Source organism: Gadus morhua, chromosome 9, assembly GCF_902167405.1.
Source record: "Gadus morhua chromosome 9, gadMor3.0, whole genome shotgun sequence".
In the NCBI taxonomy this organism is placed as follows: Eukaryota; Metazoa; Chordata; class Actinopteri; order Gadiformes; family Gadidae; genus Gadus; species Gadus morhua.
In genome coordinates this window covers 7172535-7188539 of record NC_044056.1, presented here as the reverse complement: position 1 = coordinate 7188539, position 16005 = coordinate 7172535, and the positions used below count along the sequence as shown (strand labels likewise).

General features: G+C 46.4%; 1 protein-coding gene across 3 annotated transcripts in view; it reads left to right on the top strand.

Annotated features, from left to right (window-relative positions):
* Positions 1–16005, top strand: part of tmem117 (transmembrane protein 117) — a 46064-nt gene that overhangs the window by 4448 nt on the left and 25611 nt on the right. For all 3 annotated transcript variants that reach the window (XM_030365072.1, XM_030365070.1, XM_030365071.1), the window contains exon 3: positions 13153–13285. In XM_030365072.1, the coding sequence (XP_030220932.1) occupies positions 13153–13285 (133 nt within the window). The remainder of the gene's footprint in view (positions 1–13152; positions 13286–16005) is intronic.

Sequence of the window (16005 nt, the reverse complement as noted above, 5' to 3'; positions counted from 1 at the left end):
TGTGTCACGAAAGCTCCCTGATATTTTACTTTGTTGTGTTCGTTTTTTTCAGTTGACATTTTGTCGGCGCTCGATTCCAAATCAACGGTCCCAGCGAACAAGCTCTCAATCCCGAGCCTCACATCACAGGAACTGTGGAAACAATGTATAGCACATATCGATTGTTATGTCCTGTTTCAGTAGAACTGTTGCGTTAATAACGAAATGATTACTACGAGTGTTTCCCTCAACTCTGGGAATCCTTTGAAACCACGGTAGTAGTAACCCTTGAGTCACACTTTGTTTTCTTTAGTCATAAGAATACGGTCTCAGCTCAGATGCTTGGGCCCAGGGAAACCAGGGTAAGCTTTTACACTCACACGGCTTCAGGATAGAGAGAGAGAGAACAGAGAGAACAGAGAGAGAGAGGGAGAGAGAGAACACAGAGAGAGAGGGAGAGGGAGAGGGAGAGAGTGCACAGAGAGCCGAGAGAGAGAGAGAGAATCATACAGTATCCAGGTAGAGCCGATGCACTCCACAGAGATGTGGAGCTGCAGGGGTCGACAGATGGCGTGTGTGTGTGTGTGTTTGTCTGTGTGCGTGTGCATGCATGTACCTGCGTGCGTGCGTGCATGCGTGCGTGCATGCTTGCGTGCATGCGTGTGTTTGTGTGCGTGCGTGTGTGTCTGGGCACTTGCGAGCATGACAGGATAAACATCCATGAACCACAGCAATACAATAATAACAGCAGCACAATGAACATTTGGAGATAGAGTATCACCCACCTCTCTTTCGAATAGATCTTTAAAAATAGCTATAGTGGGGAGAACTAGAGAGAACAGGAGCCCACGTAAGAACTACCATTCATTATAGACGCCTCACATGCAGCTCAACTCAACGTAGCCTACTTCAGTAACAACATGTACTTAATTTACCTTAATTCTTTCAACAGTATTTGTTTTGTAGATGGGTGTAAACTTATTGTCAACATTTCAGTTCTTATAGCTTTTTATTTGTATTCAAGTCGTATCTTGTCTTGTGTGATTTGCACAGTTTTTGTTGTGGCTGTAGCCCCTGCAGTTACCTTCTAGAATAGACGTTTTATATCTTATCTTATCTTTCCCTATCCTCACCGTCTTCGATGTGGATGGTGAGTGAGGGCTCTTTGCTATATAGTTTCAGCCCGATAGAGCACTTCAGGTAAATGATTGCATCAGGGCAGACATCTGTGCCCTGCTGCTCTTTGATAATGGCCCCGGTGCCTAAAGAATGCTGGCACTATATCCAAACACTGATCAATGAAAAGTGCTTAGGGTGATGGCTGGGGAAACATTGGCTATATATATTTGCTGTTCTTTCTTTTGCTGTGCTCTGAGACTGCTCTTCATTCATGGTGCTCTTCGGGATTCATTTTCTCTTAGGTATACTTTCCAGCATGTGCCTTCAGATTTTGAACATGCTATGTTTCATAACATATAAATACCATACATTTGTGAGAATCTAATGAGAACAAAACAATTAGGGCTTTATGAGCTTATGAAAATCCAGAAATAAACATGGAATGTTCGTTGATCAACGTTGCAAGCTTCTTACAAGGGAAGCATGTGTTCCCGCCTCCACTTCCACCCACTCAAACACGACCCATTTCTTATATTGTCACACAATGCAACTCCTTCTCGTGCTAATCTGTAACATTACACAACCGTATTGGCCCTGTGGGGAGTGGGAGCCGAGCTCTGAGTGGGAATCCTTCATGTCTCTGCCTTTGTGATGACAACAAACCAGATTGGACCGGAAAGACAAGCTCTCTTGGGACGGTACCTCAAAGACTCTGAAAGCGACCTGTTAGTATTCTGTCAGGCCATACTTTAGGCCAAATTATACTTTGTCAAATAGCCCCAATGGGTACACTACCTTGTGAGGGCAACATGATTCAAAATAATTTGATTAATTGGAGAGATTCCATCGCGCCGGGTTTCAAGATTTGATGAACGATAGTGGTTTGGACCAACCGGTCTCCTACGATGAAGGGCGTGAGCTATAGACGTCGATATACATATGGTTCTTCCAATCCCCTGCCAGGCGCCTGCCCTTTTCAAAGGACACTTTCCAAGGACGACTTCCCAGATGGCTGTGTGTAACCAAATGTGGCATCAGGTTAACACCTAGGTGTATCCCTCCAAAAACAGGGTGCAACTGAAGGACATTTGCATCCCTCATGAGAAGATTTTACGTTCATGTGTTTGGAACGTCCTCTTCTCACTGTAGAGATAAGACCAGATGTCACTGCATGCCTGACATTTGGGGGATGTGCAGGACTACACTCTGCTGAACTGTTAATTCAAGCACCAGTGTAGAGACCCACAAGTGTACCTCAGGCGGCTATTGAACGCAGAAGTCGAATTTGGCCTTTAAGGCTAGAGGGTGTGTCTGGCATCTCGGTTCCAGTGGGCGGTATGGGCCAACGACTTCTGGTCCTTCAGTGGCTGTCATTACCAATTTGTGTTAAACTTAGAGGTCACGCCATGGTTCCTCGCTTCTATTTTAGTGTCCTTTTATTTTAACGGCAGTGTTGGTGGTGTGTACAACGGGCTGGAATAAAGCATTGTCTCAGTTCAACTGCAACCTTTTAGGAAAGGGGACATGCCGCCAATTTGAGGGCATTCACCAACAGATGTGTTCAGATATTAATAAGTTAAACAACTGTAAATGGGTTTTGTTTTGCTTTTTAGGGTTCTATTCCATGGTGAACCGTGTCAAAGCCCTCTCTGCAGTTTGAATCCAGCCCCATGTTAAAGCGTCGTTAAACCCCTCAATTATTCATGAATGAAGCTAATCGAAACGAATGACACATCAATTTGTTGCAGGCGAAGGGGTAAGTATACGTCTTAGGTCGGACGGATAACCATAATGCAACTCGGCTCTTTAGAAAACTGCCACCTTTTCAGTTAATCATATAACGACCATGCTAATGACCCTCTCCGCTACAATGCTAAAGACCCTCTCCCCTAAACTGACAAATTGAATGTCTGGTTTCAACAAAAGCCGAAATGATGAAGCCCCCTCAACCTGTCAACTTGGCTCTCTGTTGCCGGTAATTCAAACATAGCCTCCTTTTTGTGGTCTTGTATTAAACAAGCGTATATCACGCCTGACCTCACTCAAGTGACAATTTGAACCAACCGCCACGGCTTCTAGCTGGCCTTTATGAGGCACTGGGCCGATTAACAAAATGTTACAAATGTTATTTAGATCAAAACCAAACCTGCTCGAAAAGACGGAGGAAAACTAATAATATCCAAAAAGAAATTGTGAAAACTGTTCTTTTCTTTTTTAACCAACCTTTTTTAGATTTTGTTATTTTTATAAGAATCTTTGGAAAACTTAAATAAAAAAAAACGTACCATCTGGTCGAGCAGTCATCAGAACACCCACAATAAACTGCAAATGAAAGGAACACAATCCAAGAGATGACTTTTTCTTTTCATTTTTTTTCAATGTGTACAAAGTGTACAAATCTTTAGAACTATCACTTTCATCTATAACTAAGGTCTTACACACAATTGTTTCCCCAAACAAAGCTTATCCTTATTCTTGCTCATTTTGTCCCCCAGCTACTTTCTAAATGCCATTTTAGAAATGCATCCAGCATATTTTCATGGTAGATGCCTTTATGGAACCTCAGTCTTAGAATAAATAATATTGAAGTGTTTAAGGGTAGCAGTTTGGTGTCATGATGTGCATGAGCAATTCTAGACCTCCAGATCTACACTCATGAATGGTGACAATACCGATCTGACTGGATCAGTTTGTCATTTTAATTAAGACAAACATTGTGATGTTGGGATCCAAATAAGCTTAAAATTGTCCCACAACAGGAAAAATCGATATTTTTAGACTAGTGTGTGTATGTGTGAGCCTGTGTGTGGGTGTATTCATGTGTGTGTATGTGTGTGTGTGTGGATATGTGAGTGTGTGTGTGTCTCTATGTGTGTGTGTGTGTGTGTGTGTATGTGTGTGTGTGTGTGTGTGTGTGTGTGTGTGTGTGTGTGTGCATGTGTCTGTCCCCGTGCATGTGTGTGAGAGAGGAAGCGAGAGAAAGCGAGATTTGATTCTGGTTACTTAGCTTCTCTGCCTGGTTCTGCAGGGCCACTCTCGCAGGCCCGCAGGCAGCCATCTGTCTCCTGTCCTACTGTGTTACAGTGACCTACCGGGCCTGTGACGGCCTATGAGTGGGGAGGAACGCCATCAGCTGTGTGTCCGAGTAGGATGCGTTTCATTTTTATCACATCACTTTGTGTTGCTTACATTTCTGCACATGTATTGATGTACGTGTGCGTGCGTTTGCACGCATGTGCGTCCATGAGCATCTGAACGTAATCTTTGTGCGTCCCCCACCACACAGTGTTTCAGGCGTGCACCAGCATGTGTTTGTGGCCATGGGTTTGCCTCAGGGTGACCCGTCCTCTTGTACATAATAGATAAGTAGAGTAAGGGCCAACTCAGCCTCTGCAGTGCTCAATGTTCATACTTTGCGGTTATCTCTTAATGCCTCAAATGTCTGTACCAGCAGATATGTTGCCTCGTTGGGTGTAGACTTATGACTGCATCATGGTGGCCAATCCCTGGCCAATGCCCTCTTTAAGGCATGTTTAAGGGTCTGTTTTGTTTTCACATAATGAAGGGACCACAAACATAAGGAAGTGTGGAATTATTTGTAGGATGGTATCATTTATATTTTTAGGAGCTTGTATTTGTCCATTTGACGGTCTAGCCAAGAAACTGTCTAACATTTACAGCTTAGGCTTTTGATGAAGCGGACCCTCCCTGCTCTGAATGTTTCTTGAATCAGCGACACCAACAACCACAGCACTTTGTTTGCAACGGGGTGATAGGCGAGAAGGTCCAAATAACCAGTGCAGAGTTGTCAGACACAGTGCAAACACTCAAGGGGAAAGAGTTTATTTACATATAACGTATGACTCCTTTTGTCCCATGGACATCCTGTAAATAACACAAAAGGGGGAAACGGGAGGGAGGGAGGGGGGGGCGGGGTTATGACAGAGTGCCTTTCTGTGAAACCTCTCGTTCTCTCTCTTCCTCTCTCTCTCTCGCCATTGTAATGGCTTCCCAGCGGAGGGAGAGCGACCCTTGCTTTACACCTGTGATTTATCACCTGGACATCAAGTTATGCTGGGAGGAGAGGAGGGAGGGGGCGGGTCCCTGGCGACAGTTGCCATGGTTATTCCTGTGGCTGCAGGTGATGCCCATAGCTCTGCAACCCAGCTGGCTGTGGTTGTGTGGTGTGTGTGTGTGTGTGTGTGTGTGTGTGTGTGTGTGTGTGTGTGTGTGTGTGTGTGTGTGTGTGTGTGTGTGTGTGTGTGTGTGTGTGTGTGTGTGTGTGTGATTGATTGGGGAGGCGGGGGGATTTGGGATATAGGTCACCATGTTTGTGGAATCCTTTTGAGAAAATCACGTGAGATTTTCTTCCTGAAGGAGTGTGAATATGAAACCGGCAGATTAAAGACTAAGATTGGATTGCCTTTAAATAGGCATGTGTGTATCATAGTACACTGGCTGAAAATAACACCAGTGCATGGGAAGTGATGTTATTTTTGTACATCTGTATTCAATTGCACTCAGGAAAAGCATGGAAGGCCAGATCGATGCACATTAATACATGCTGAAACATCCTTCTGCTCAGTTTCATGGTATCCATCGTCATTGTCGTCAAATCAACAAAGACTTGCGGAGGAGTGGCAGGTGACCACAGTGCTTCGCTACCAGTTACCCTACACCTTGAACGTAGTCGCAGTTGCAAGACTGAAACACAGGGGGGCGCTATTGTACTGAAATAGAGTATGCACCGCATTTTGGTTGATGGATTAGTAGCTGTACGGACGACCGTGGTCCTATTAATCAACAAATATAGAGGAAATGTTTTGCCCTCCCAAAGCAAGTATTTACTTCTTTCTCTGCGGCTGGTTTTGTTTCGCTCTCATTTTCCGTATCAGTTTCCACTTTCCAGACCAGTGCTCAGCCAACATATTATTTGATCGGGTTGTTTTTTTTGGCGTTGTGGTTTTGGCGATAACAGATATTAATTAAATAGCCGATATTAAATAAAACACCAAATAATTTCATTGCCCTGTCAAAGTCAGTTTCAACATTGATTAAAGATATGTCTTTAATTAATAATGAAATGTTAGTTGACTTCAAAGGTTTTAGGATTTAATTGCAGATAGCAGTCAAACATTGTGGTCTTTGGAATCATAAAAAGATTTCTCCACTACTTTTTTTGTGTAAGACTGTTTTGATTGTGATTTTGCTAGGGCTGTTTATTTTTATTTTGCCTTTAATTAGCCAATAATCCCTCTAATAATATTTTTTTTCTTTTAAAAAGCCAATAATGCCTTGACAAAAATCTAAAATAAAGTGTACTAAAGATGAAGAAACTAGCTAACTATTGAACAACCCTAACCCTAACCCTAACAAACAAAAATAAAAAAAGCATCACCCCTCCTCCGAAACAATCATCAACTGATGACCCCCACCCGGCGGTCGCCGCGGCGACACAGCCTCCCGTAGCGGCCGCGCCTCAGCGCCTGCAGCCTCCTCTGCACCCGCTCGCTGTCCAGGATGTACAGCAGGGGGTCCAGGCAGCAGCTCACGCTGCACATGGCCTCGAAGAACTCGAAGGCGGCGTAGAGCAGGTCGGCGTTGGCCGCCGTCACCTCGCCGCGGAGCCTCATGAACACCAGCGTGATGACCATGGCGTGGTAGGGCGTGAAGGACACCACGAACACCAGCAGCGCCACCGCGATCAGCCGCATGGGCTTCCGCTTCCCCCAGCCGCCAATCCCGCCCTTGCCGCCGCCGCCGCCCCCCCGCCCGCTGCCCAGCCTCCGCAGCACGCGCAGCGTCATGCCGTAGAGGGCCAGCATGACGGCCAACGGCAGCAAGAAGCCCACCAGCGTGCGCACCACCGCGATGCAGCGCACGTAGGCGAAGGGCCCCTGGATGTGGTCCATGCACGCCGTGGCGTTGCCAGGCCGCCGCACGCCAAAGGTCACGAACAGGTCCGGGATGGAGCCCAGGGCCAGCAGCACCCAGGCCAGGGCGGAGCACAGCTTGGCCTTGCCCACGTCCCACCACTGGAGGGAGCTGATGGGGTGCACCGTGCCGGCGTAGCGGTCGAAGCTGATGAGCGTGAGGAAGAGGATGCTGCCGTAGATGTTGACGGTGAAGAAGACCTTCTTGAACTGGCAGAAGATCTGGATGTACCTGAGGTAGGGCCGCCGCACGCTGAAGTAGATGGTGAAGGGAAGGGTGAGGATCCAGGCGGAGTCGCACAGCGCCAGGTGCAGCAGGAACACGTGGCTGGTGCTGGAGCTCTTGCGGAAGAAGGTGTAGTTGACCAGGGCGGCCAGGTTGCCCACGATGCCCACGGGCAGCGCCACGGAGAAGAGCAGCAGCAGAACGTAGCAGTACCAGTGGTCGCGCTTGTACTGGCTGCAGAAGGACGTGGACAGGGGCACGTACTCCACAAACACTCCTGGGAAGAGAATCACGAGGGAAAGCGATCATCATTTCGTAAGAGCGTCATGGCCAAGATGGTTACGTGTTCCCGATGCTGACTTTTAGTTCTTCTTGAATGTGTCCTCTTTTGGTTTCTGTCTGTAACTATACGTGCTTTGCATGCTGCTGCCTGCCTTGGCCAGGTCTCCCTTGAAAAAAATATTTTTAACCTCAATGGGTCTCTCTTGGTTAAATAAAGGTTGACTCAAATGAAAAGATAGAGGCAGCATCATTTCAGTTCCATCTGTTAGAGACTAAAAGAGCCTAAAGAGCGATACAACAAATTCGCCCGAAAACAAATTCAAACAAAAATCTCTTCTCACTCGTAGGACATACAGAGAGGAGATACTCTTCATTTATCATATGAGAAGACGCTCTCTGTAGTTGGGAAGGACTTCTTTGAGAAAGGGGGGATAAATTGTAGCGCATGTTGGCATTGAATTAAGTCTAAGTGCAAAATCTTTTGCATTCTTTTTTCTGCAACTTTTCACAAGCCTTTTATTGTACAATTCTATCCCATCCTATTTGTTGAGATTGCTTGTCACGTTTAATAACTTATAAAATGGGACTACACCACAGGGAAAGAAAAGCAATTTCACGTTTTTTATTCTGTGACAGCCACACCGTATTACAAATTCTATAAACTATAGTTACTAGTTTTATTAATCATATATATTACTCAAGAATGCCAGCACGAAAACGTCTGATGTTGAGTCCGATTTTTCTTTCGATCTTGATCTTATTTATGAGACACAGTGGTCATTGCATTTTTTCACTTGATAGTAATTGATTTGTTCTGTTTTACTTCTTATCCAGAAGCCCGGGCTGTTACTCTATATTCACAATTGGGGCAATCTTCTTATAATAGAGCTGAAGCCAAGCTGTTTCTCCCCAGTCTCCAAGCAGCGGCTGTGTCTCCAGGAAGTGCATGCTTGTATGTCTCTTATGAAGACAGAATAGCTTTGATTGTTGATCTATCGCTTTCCACGCAGCTCAATCTGTTTGCATTTAATCAGATAAAGTAAATCCCATTTTCTTTTAACGTTTGTCCCATTTCATTGCCGATTTCAAATATTTGAAAATCGAAAAAAAGCATTTGTTGTATTGTGTTTGCCTGATTTAATTACTTATCGGAAATGACTCCCCTACCACTGCTAGGAAAATGTGAATCCTATACTTTTACCGTACATTCATCCATACACAAACAAAATAATAATTTAAACTCAAACTCAAACACAGCGGGGGGGGGGTGCTCACCTTGCTGTCGAAGCTACACATCCTACCGGCGCACATTAAACAAGAACAAGTTGAGTGTTCAGCCCCAGATGCGTCCTCCCCGACACTTAAGTATACCGCAATTGATTCCCACAGCTGTGGTGGTTCATCAGGTATATTCATTATGGGGAGATGTGCGTTGTCTCACCTGCTTCCATCATCTCAGACACGTTGTACAGCGGCAGGCTCATGACGGCTGAAGACTGCGGCTCTCTCACTCTCTCTCTCTCTCCGTACCGCCGTCTACTACCTCCAGCTGTCAGCCTTGCCTCCTTCTGCTGCTGTCCATACCTGTCAGGAGGCTGACGGATGAAAGTCCAGGCTGTGTGTGTGTGTGTGTGTGTGTGTGTGTGTGTGTGTGTGTGTGTGTGTGTGTGTGTGTGTGTGTGTGTGTGTGTGTGTGTGTGTGTGTGTGTGTGTGTGTTTGGAAGGTAGACTTATTAAGTGTGTGTGTTTGTGTGGATAGAGATTGTATTGAGTGTGTACACACACTCACACGTGTGTGTGTGTGTGTGTGTGTGTGTGTGTGTGTGTGTGTGTGTGTGTGTGTGTGTGTGTGTGTGTGTGTGTGTGTGTGTGTGTGTGTGTGTGTGTGTGTGTGGATACAGATTGTAATGAGAGTGTGTGTGTGTGTGTGTGTCTGTGTGTGTGGATAGAGATTGTACTTAGTGTGTGTGCCTGTTTTTGGTAGGTAGACATATTAAGTGTGTGTTTGTGTGTGAGAGATTGTACTGAGAGTGTGTGCGCAAGTGTGTATGTGTGTGGGTAGTTAGCCAGCCATATTGTGTGTGTGTGTGTGGGTAGTTAGCCATATTGAGTGTGTGTGCGTGGGTGTGTGTGTGTGCGTGTAGGTGGACATATTGAGCGTGTTTGTGTGTGTTTGCACTTGTGCTTCTGTGTGTAGATAGATATAATACCGGGTGTTTGTTTGTCCATCTGTTTGTACTGAGTGTTTGTCTGCTTCTTAAACAGCGTCTATATTAATTCATTTGCTGTTGGTTGTTGGGTTTTTTGACCCCGGCGTGTTTGTATTTGGCTGGCGCTATAAATCAGCCAGACATCCGGCGTCCGCATTCTCCCAGCCGACTGGCCGCCCGCCAGTGGGGAGAAAAAAACGGACTTTTAACGAGAATGTCAACATTTTGCATCCACAGATCAATTGGTGAAATTGCTTTCACCCCTGGCTCGACAAATACTTTAAAGTTTCCCGTAAGCAGGTACACATTACAACAGCCAATAGTCGACCGGAAATATCGTGACCAAAAAGCATATTAGCACTGACGACACTTGCCGATACTTTTCTTTAACCTATGACTTTTTGTCTTTCCCTTTCTGGATTAATTAAGTGCTAAGAAAGAACAATAGCAATCGATTTCATCAAACACGGCAGACTAAACTGCTGTAGAAGACAATAAGTACCTGAGGCGTTTAATAAGTCAGAGTCGCCCTTTGAATAATTGCATTAACGACTGTTCTCTCCTCAACTGTATGCACTTGGTAGAGGCCATTGGCCAACGGGTCAGTTAAATGTCCAACCACTAGATGGCACTAATACTACACGTCTAATGCAAAATGTAAATATGTCTTAAAGAATACAGTGTGGCAGTTACAATACATCCCCTGGCCATCGGTGTGTGTTTGTGTGTCAAAGGGAGAGAGACAGAGAGAAAGGGCCTGCATGTTTTACGTGTGTGTGCGCGTGCGTTTGTACGTGCCTGTGCTTGGCTTGCCTACTCATACTTCATACTTCCAACCCATCTTACGACCACTGTCTTGAGCATGACTCATCCAGTGGATGAATACATAGGTCCTCTTGAATCACGTGCGAGGGCCTCAGTCGTGCCCCCGTCCGTCCGTCCGTCTTCTTCTCCTCCTTAAGGCCTCTGTTCCGACCGGTGAGCGCTGCACATCAGCGCGCCCGTAACGCTACCTTTGAACAGTGTGTGATCTGCTGATGCACGCACACACCCGTCCCGGGCCCCCCTACAGCACGGTACAGCCCTAGCCCCTGTGTGTGTGTGTGTGTGTGTGTGTGTGTGTGTGTGTGTGTGTGTGTGTGTGTGTGTGTGTGTGTGTGTGTGTGTGTGTGTGTGTGTGTGTGTGTGTGTGTGTGTGTGTGACGTGTGTGTGTGTGTGTTGCTGATTTGCGGCTCGTTGGCAATGGATGCAATTAAGTTCAACCATGCAAGCCATTTCAATTATGCAACCCTGCGATGAGCGCTAAAATGGCAAGGGGCGAGACGGGTTATACGGTACGGTGGGGCCGCAAAACACCAGGAGCAAGGCATCAAACGTACGGAGGTTTCAGTCAGAGTTACTTAACTTGAGGGTGGGTCTGTTGTTCAGATGTCTTCCCCTGTGCAGCAGCTCCTGCATATAGACAGGCACATCATGTCCACAGAGGGCTGAGCACCTCTTGTTTGTATGTACTGTATATGCACACAGCAGATTCTGCAGCCTGCAGACTGCAGTGCAAAATAGGTCTTTGCTACAGCAATGTGCGACCAGAACCCCATGTTAGGCTATGGGAGAGGCCGTAATAGGGATATAAAAGAGGAATTCTGCTGTGCTATGTGTGCTATACACCATTGCTCTGTGTGTGTGTGTGTGTGTGTGTGTGTGTGTGTGTGTGTGTGTGTGTGTGTGTGTGTGTGTGTGTGTGTGTGTGTGTGTGTGTGTGTGTGTGTGTGTGTGTGTGTGCGTGTGTGTGTGTGTCTAAGTGAGTGTGTGTGTGTCTAAGTGAGTGTGTGTGTGTTTGCGTGTGTGTGCGTGTTTGTGCATGTGTGTGAGTGAATATGTGAGTGAGAGAGGGAGAGTGTGTGAGTGCATGTATGTGTGTTTATGTGTGTTTGCAGACGTGTCTGTATGCCTGCATACCCTTTTTTGTGGACAATGAGCTCCCTCGGGTGCTGCAACTTAAAGAGAGGGTCTAGCTGCTTTGATGCACAGAACAACACTGATATCCCCAGAAAAATGGCTACCTTTGGCACGGCGCAGGCAGCAGTGAAATGTATGATAGGATGGTTTAAACTTTAAAGTAGCTTGCGCCCTTTGTTATGTGCACCAGCTCTTCCAGTAAGGCGAGGGTTACCACATAATTTGGCCAGTTTCTAAACCGTTTATCTATATATGATCATAATATTATTTTCACCCTGTTTTTCGACCCTGTTTATGAAAACATTTCCCAAAGCGTGTGTTGTGTCTTTATTTTTTATCTGCAACACCATGTGCCAACTATTCAATATCCGACTCTCCTCAGATTACGGACAACCTGGACAGAAGGGGAAAAAAACTAAAGTGTTGTTTGTGTTCCTAGAGCCGTACGGGAGGTAGATGAAGGACTTCAAGGGCTGTGATTACAGCAATATAATTATGCAGGACCTGCCATTTTCTCTAACTGCATTTATGCGATCCTACGCTTTGTCATCTTACTTTTCATCCAAAACGCCTCGCATTACAAACACAGCCTCATTCCTTTTCTACTCCTCCGAAAAGCGGCTGAAACTCAATTAAGAGACAACAAACGTTTTGGTATCGTAGCAGCAGAGGCCTGGCTGCTGGTGCGGCATTATGTATTCCGCACAAAGTTGGGTATCTGAATCAATCTCACGCTCAGCCAGGGAGATATTTCCCCTTGATTTGATTTCGAGGCCAGGAGAAAGAGACGTTGAAAAAAGAAAAAAATACACCACGGGTCATAAATGTTTGAATAATCACACTGATCACATCGAGTCCTCCCAAACCGAGCCAACGACCGCTCCCTGGGATAGCTGGTCCATTAGGGGACCGGCGGCGAGGAGAGTGTGTTGTTCAGCGTAATATATATACATCAGTCGGTCTCTGCATGGCCGAAGGTAAAAAATAATAATTTCTTGACTGCCACTATTGTCCTACCGCAACGCAACACAATACGACAGAATTGGGTGGAAAAAATAAAAACGCTCATGGGCTTCAGAGCCGAACAGAAAGCGAATATTCCCCCGTGGGGCGGGCTAGCAGAGCAGCCTGGTGGAGCTCTTTAATCTTCATGTGGATGCCCAAAGGGCACATGTGTGACAGGGTAGGGCGTTATCGACGCACACAATTACTTGATCATTCCTCATCTACGTCCTCTGACACAAAATTGCCAAGGGAATCTGATTTGGTGGGAAGTGGCGCTACGACCGGTCGGCCATGTCTGTTGACCAAATTGTCGGTGTTTGTGTGTGTGTGTGTGTGTGTGTGTGTGTGTGTGTGTGTGTGTGTGCGTGCGTGCGTGCGTGCGTGCGTGCGTGCGTGCGTGCGTGCGTGCGTGCGTGCGTGCGCGTGTCCTCGTAACAGGTGGTTATCTACGGCTGAAAATGTTCCGAGAGGACCACGGCTCCTGGATGACAATGTTCTTCAGCACCATCCTCTTCCTCTTCATCTTCTCCAACATCTACAACCTGTTCCTGCTGATGGCCGGGGACATGGGGTAAGACGGCTACGCCCCATCACCTTCCATTACTCCTCCTCTTCCTCCTTCTCCTCCTCTTCCTCCTTCTCCTCCTCCCCCACCTTCTCCACCTCCCCCGCATCATTGTCTGGAGGGCCAATGTGTTAGAGTACCTCATTTGCTCGAGCCCTTTCGCTAATGTCACTGATCTAAACGTCTTAGATGGAAGAGACTCGATACACTTCCAATTATTCAAACCCTACATCCATCACGGCTAAAAGGGTACCGGATCGCCCTGACGGATCCCAGCACATGATGATCCGTGGAACCGGTACAAAGCTGACCATCCAAATTAAATATGATCACAAATTCAGAGATGAGGTTATCATGAAGAAGGTTAAGAAGGGTATTTTGTGCGGGACAAAAACGAATAAACTTGGTTGAATACCGCCCCAACACGGCTAATTAGGCACATCCGAGCTCTCTCTCAGGACTGACCTGGCACGGCCGTAACGTTGTAATTAGTAATCTGATGACGGGTCATCAGAAAAAAGAAGTGAGGGGTCAGCTGTTTCTTTCATTAGCGAGCGAGGCCAGGTCGTACTGAGGTCAACCTGTCCAATATACATCCAGATTTAGCCAAGGAATATGTTTAAATTCATATATCTGTAGATTGACAGCACTGTACTTTGAGCATGCATCCTGCATACAGACAAAGGGGCTAACGTGTGTATCCTGAGGCAAAAGACAGACTTCAGTCAGCTGGTGTGTGAAATTGCAAAATATAAAGGCACCACCATCAACGTGTCAAAACAGGGCTTGTAAGCACCGTAGTCTTATTGTGATGGTGAGTGTTTTCTGGATGTACGAAGGCAGTGAATCCAAATGTAGGACTAGGACTCCTCAAATGTTATCGCATTACCCAGCTGAGTCAATGTGGTCCATTAAACAAACATTATCGGTAGCAAGGTTAACGTTACAGTAGAAAACGACGGCAGATGAATGGTATAGCATAATATAACATCATAAAATCCTGAAGTTCACAAGATTGTTTTTATAATTTATGCATCACTAAAGGATTGTAGGTCTAACTCTGACGCTGTTGGCCTGTTATGAGCAAAGCCAGATATAACTATAACCAAAAAACTATCTTTTTTACTTTTTCCTTGGTCATACACACACACACAAACACACACACACACACACACACACACACACACACACACACACACACACACACACACACACACACACACACACACACACACACACACACACAAACACACACACACACACAGAAACACACACACACACACACACACACACACACACACACACACACACACACACACACACACACACAGAAACACACACGCACGCACGCACACACACTGTAAACCCACTTTGCTAGAGCAGCTCCAGACGCATACATTAAACCCGACTAGAGATGTAAATGCAGCATTCCAGTGAATCCTGCTGATAGAGGTCAGTGTGTAGTTTATGCCCCTGAAGGCCATTGGCCAGACAGCCATTATACTATATCACTTCAGGGTGGCGGGATTACCGCGCGGTGTGTTTGTTGAAAAATATATTAACAGGAACACGTCTATGCAAGACAAATCTATTGTTATTCAATATGACATCACTTCTCATCAGTCATTACTGGACAAGCATCCATAATTGTCTACGCCAGGGGCAGTGGCGTTCTTGCTCCCACCAGAGCCGAAAGGATGAGTTTGTGTGATAAGCTCATCCGTCAGCGACGACCGGTGTTCTGACACGGGCATCCATCTCCGAGGTCTACTCCGAGCGGTCAGCCCAGCGAAGAAGACACGCGCGGCTGGCTGTGCAGCTAGCTGGTGAGGCTAGCGTCGTCCGTCCGCCAACACGGCATCAGCACAGCACTCAGGGGGAGGAAGGGGAAACAAAACGTCTGCAGACGCACGCAGTGCTTCTGTCTGGCAGGCCCGTCCCTCTCTGTTTTCTCAGCCACTGCTATTTATCCTAGCCCAGACCTCGACATACCGGCACAAAGAAGACACTTAGGTGTTTTTTTGTGTGGCGGGAGAAGCTCTTTCAAGCCCTTTTAAGTGTGTTTGATGATTGGCTAGTTTGTTGCTCTAATGCCCAGGGGGACCGGTGACTGGGTATGTCTCAACGACAGGAAAGAAGTGATTGCTCCTATGAATTAGAGGACATGCACCCCATAATTAACAGGCTTTTGCCATTTCAAAGAGGACTCTCTTCTTCCAATGATCGCTTTCTGAGGTCAATGCATACTGAGTTATATATATATGTAAATATATAAATAAAAATATAAATAATCCATTGAGTGATCAAAATAGTTAGCAATAAATAAACCAAAACAAACCACTAAGGACCCCAACGACGATGACGGCCCCGTTGTGCAGGTTTTTAGCCGTGTTTTGCTATCCTTCTCTTTGTTGTCCTCACTGCGAAGCCCTCCTCACAGAGGCAGATGGTGCTGTTGTAAAACCTGGCTCTCCCACAAACTGCAAAGTTAGGGAAGCTGCTATGTGTCTTCCACCTGGCCTCCTCTCCTCTCCTCTCCTCTCCTCTCCTCTCCTCTCCTCTTCCTTCCTTCCCACTCCACCCCCCCTCCCAACGGTCTGTGTGCGCACACACGCGCGCACGCGCCCTTGCGCGTGTGTGCTGATGGAGCACGCCAAAGGCCATCAGTGTTCACGTGTCTGTCGCTGGCGGACATGTAAGGAGCGAGGCGGGCGCACTCTGGCAGG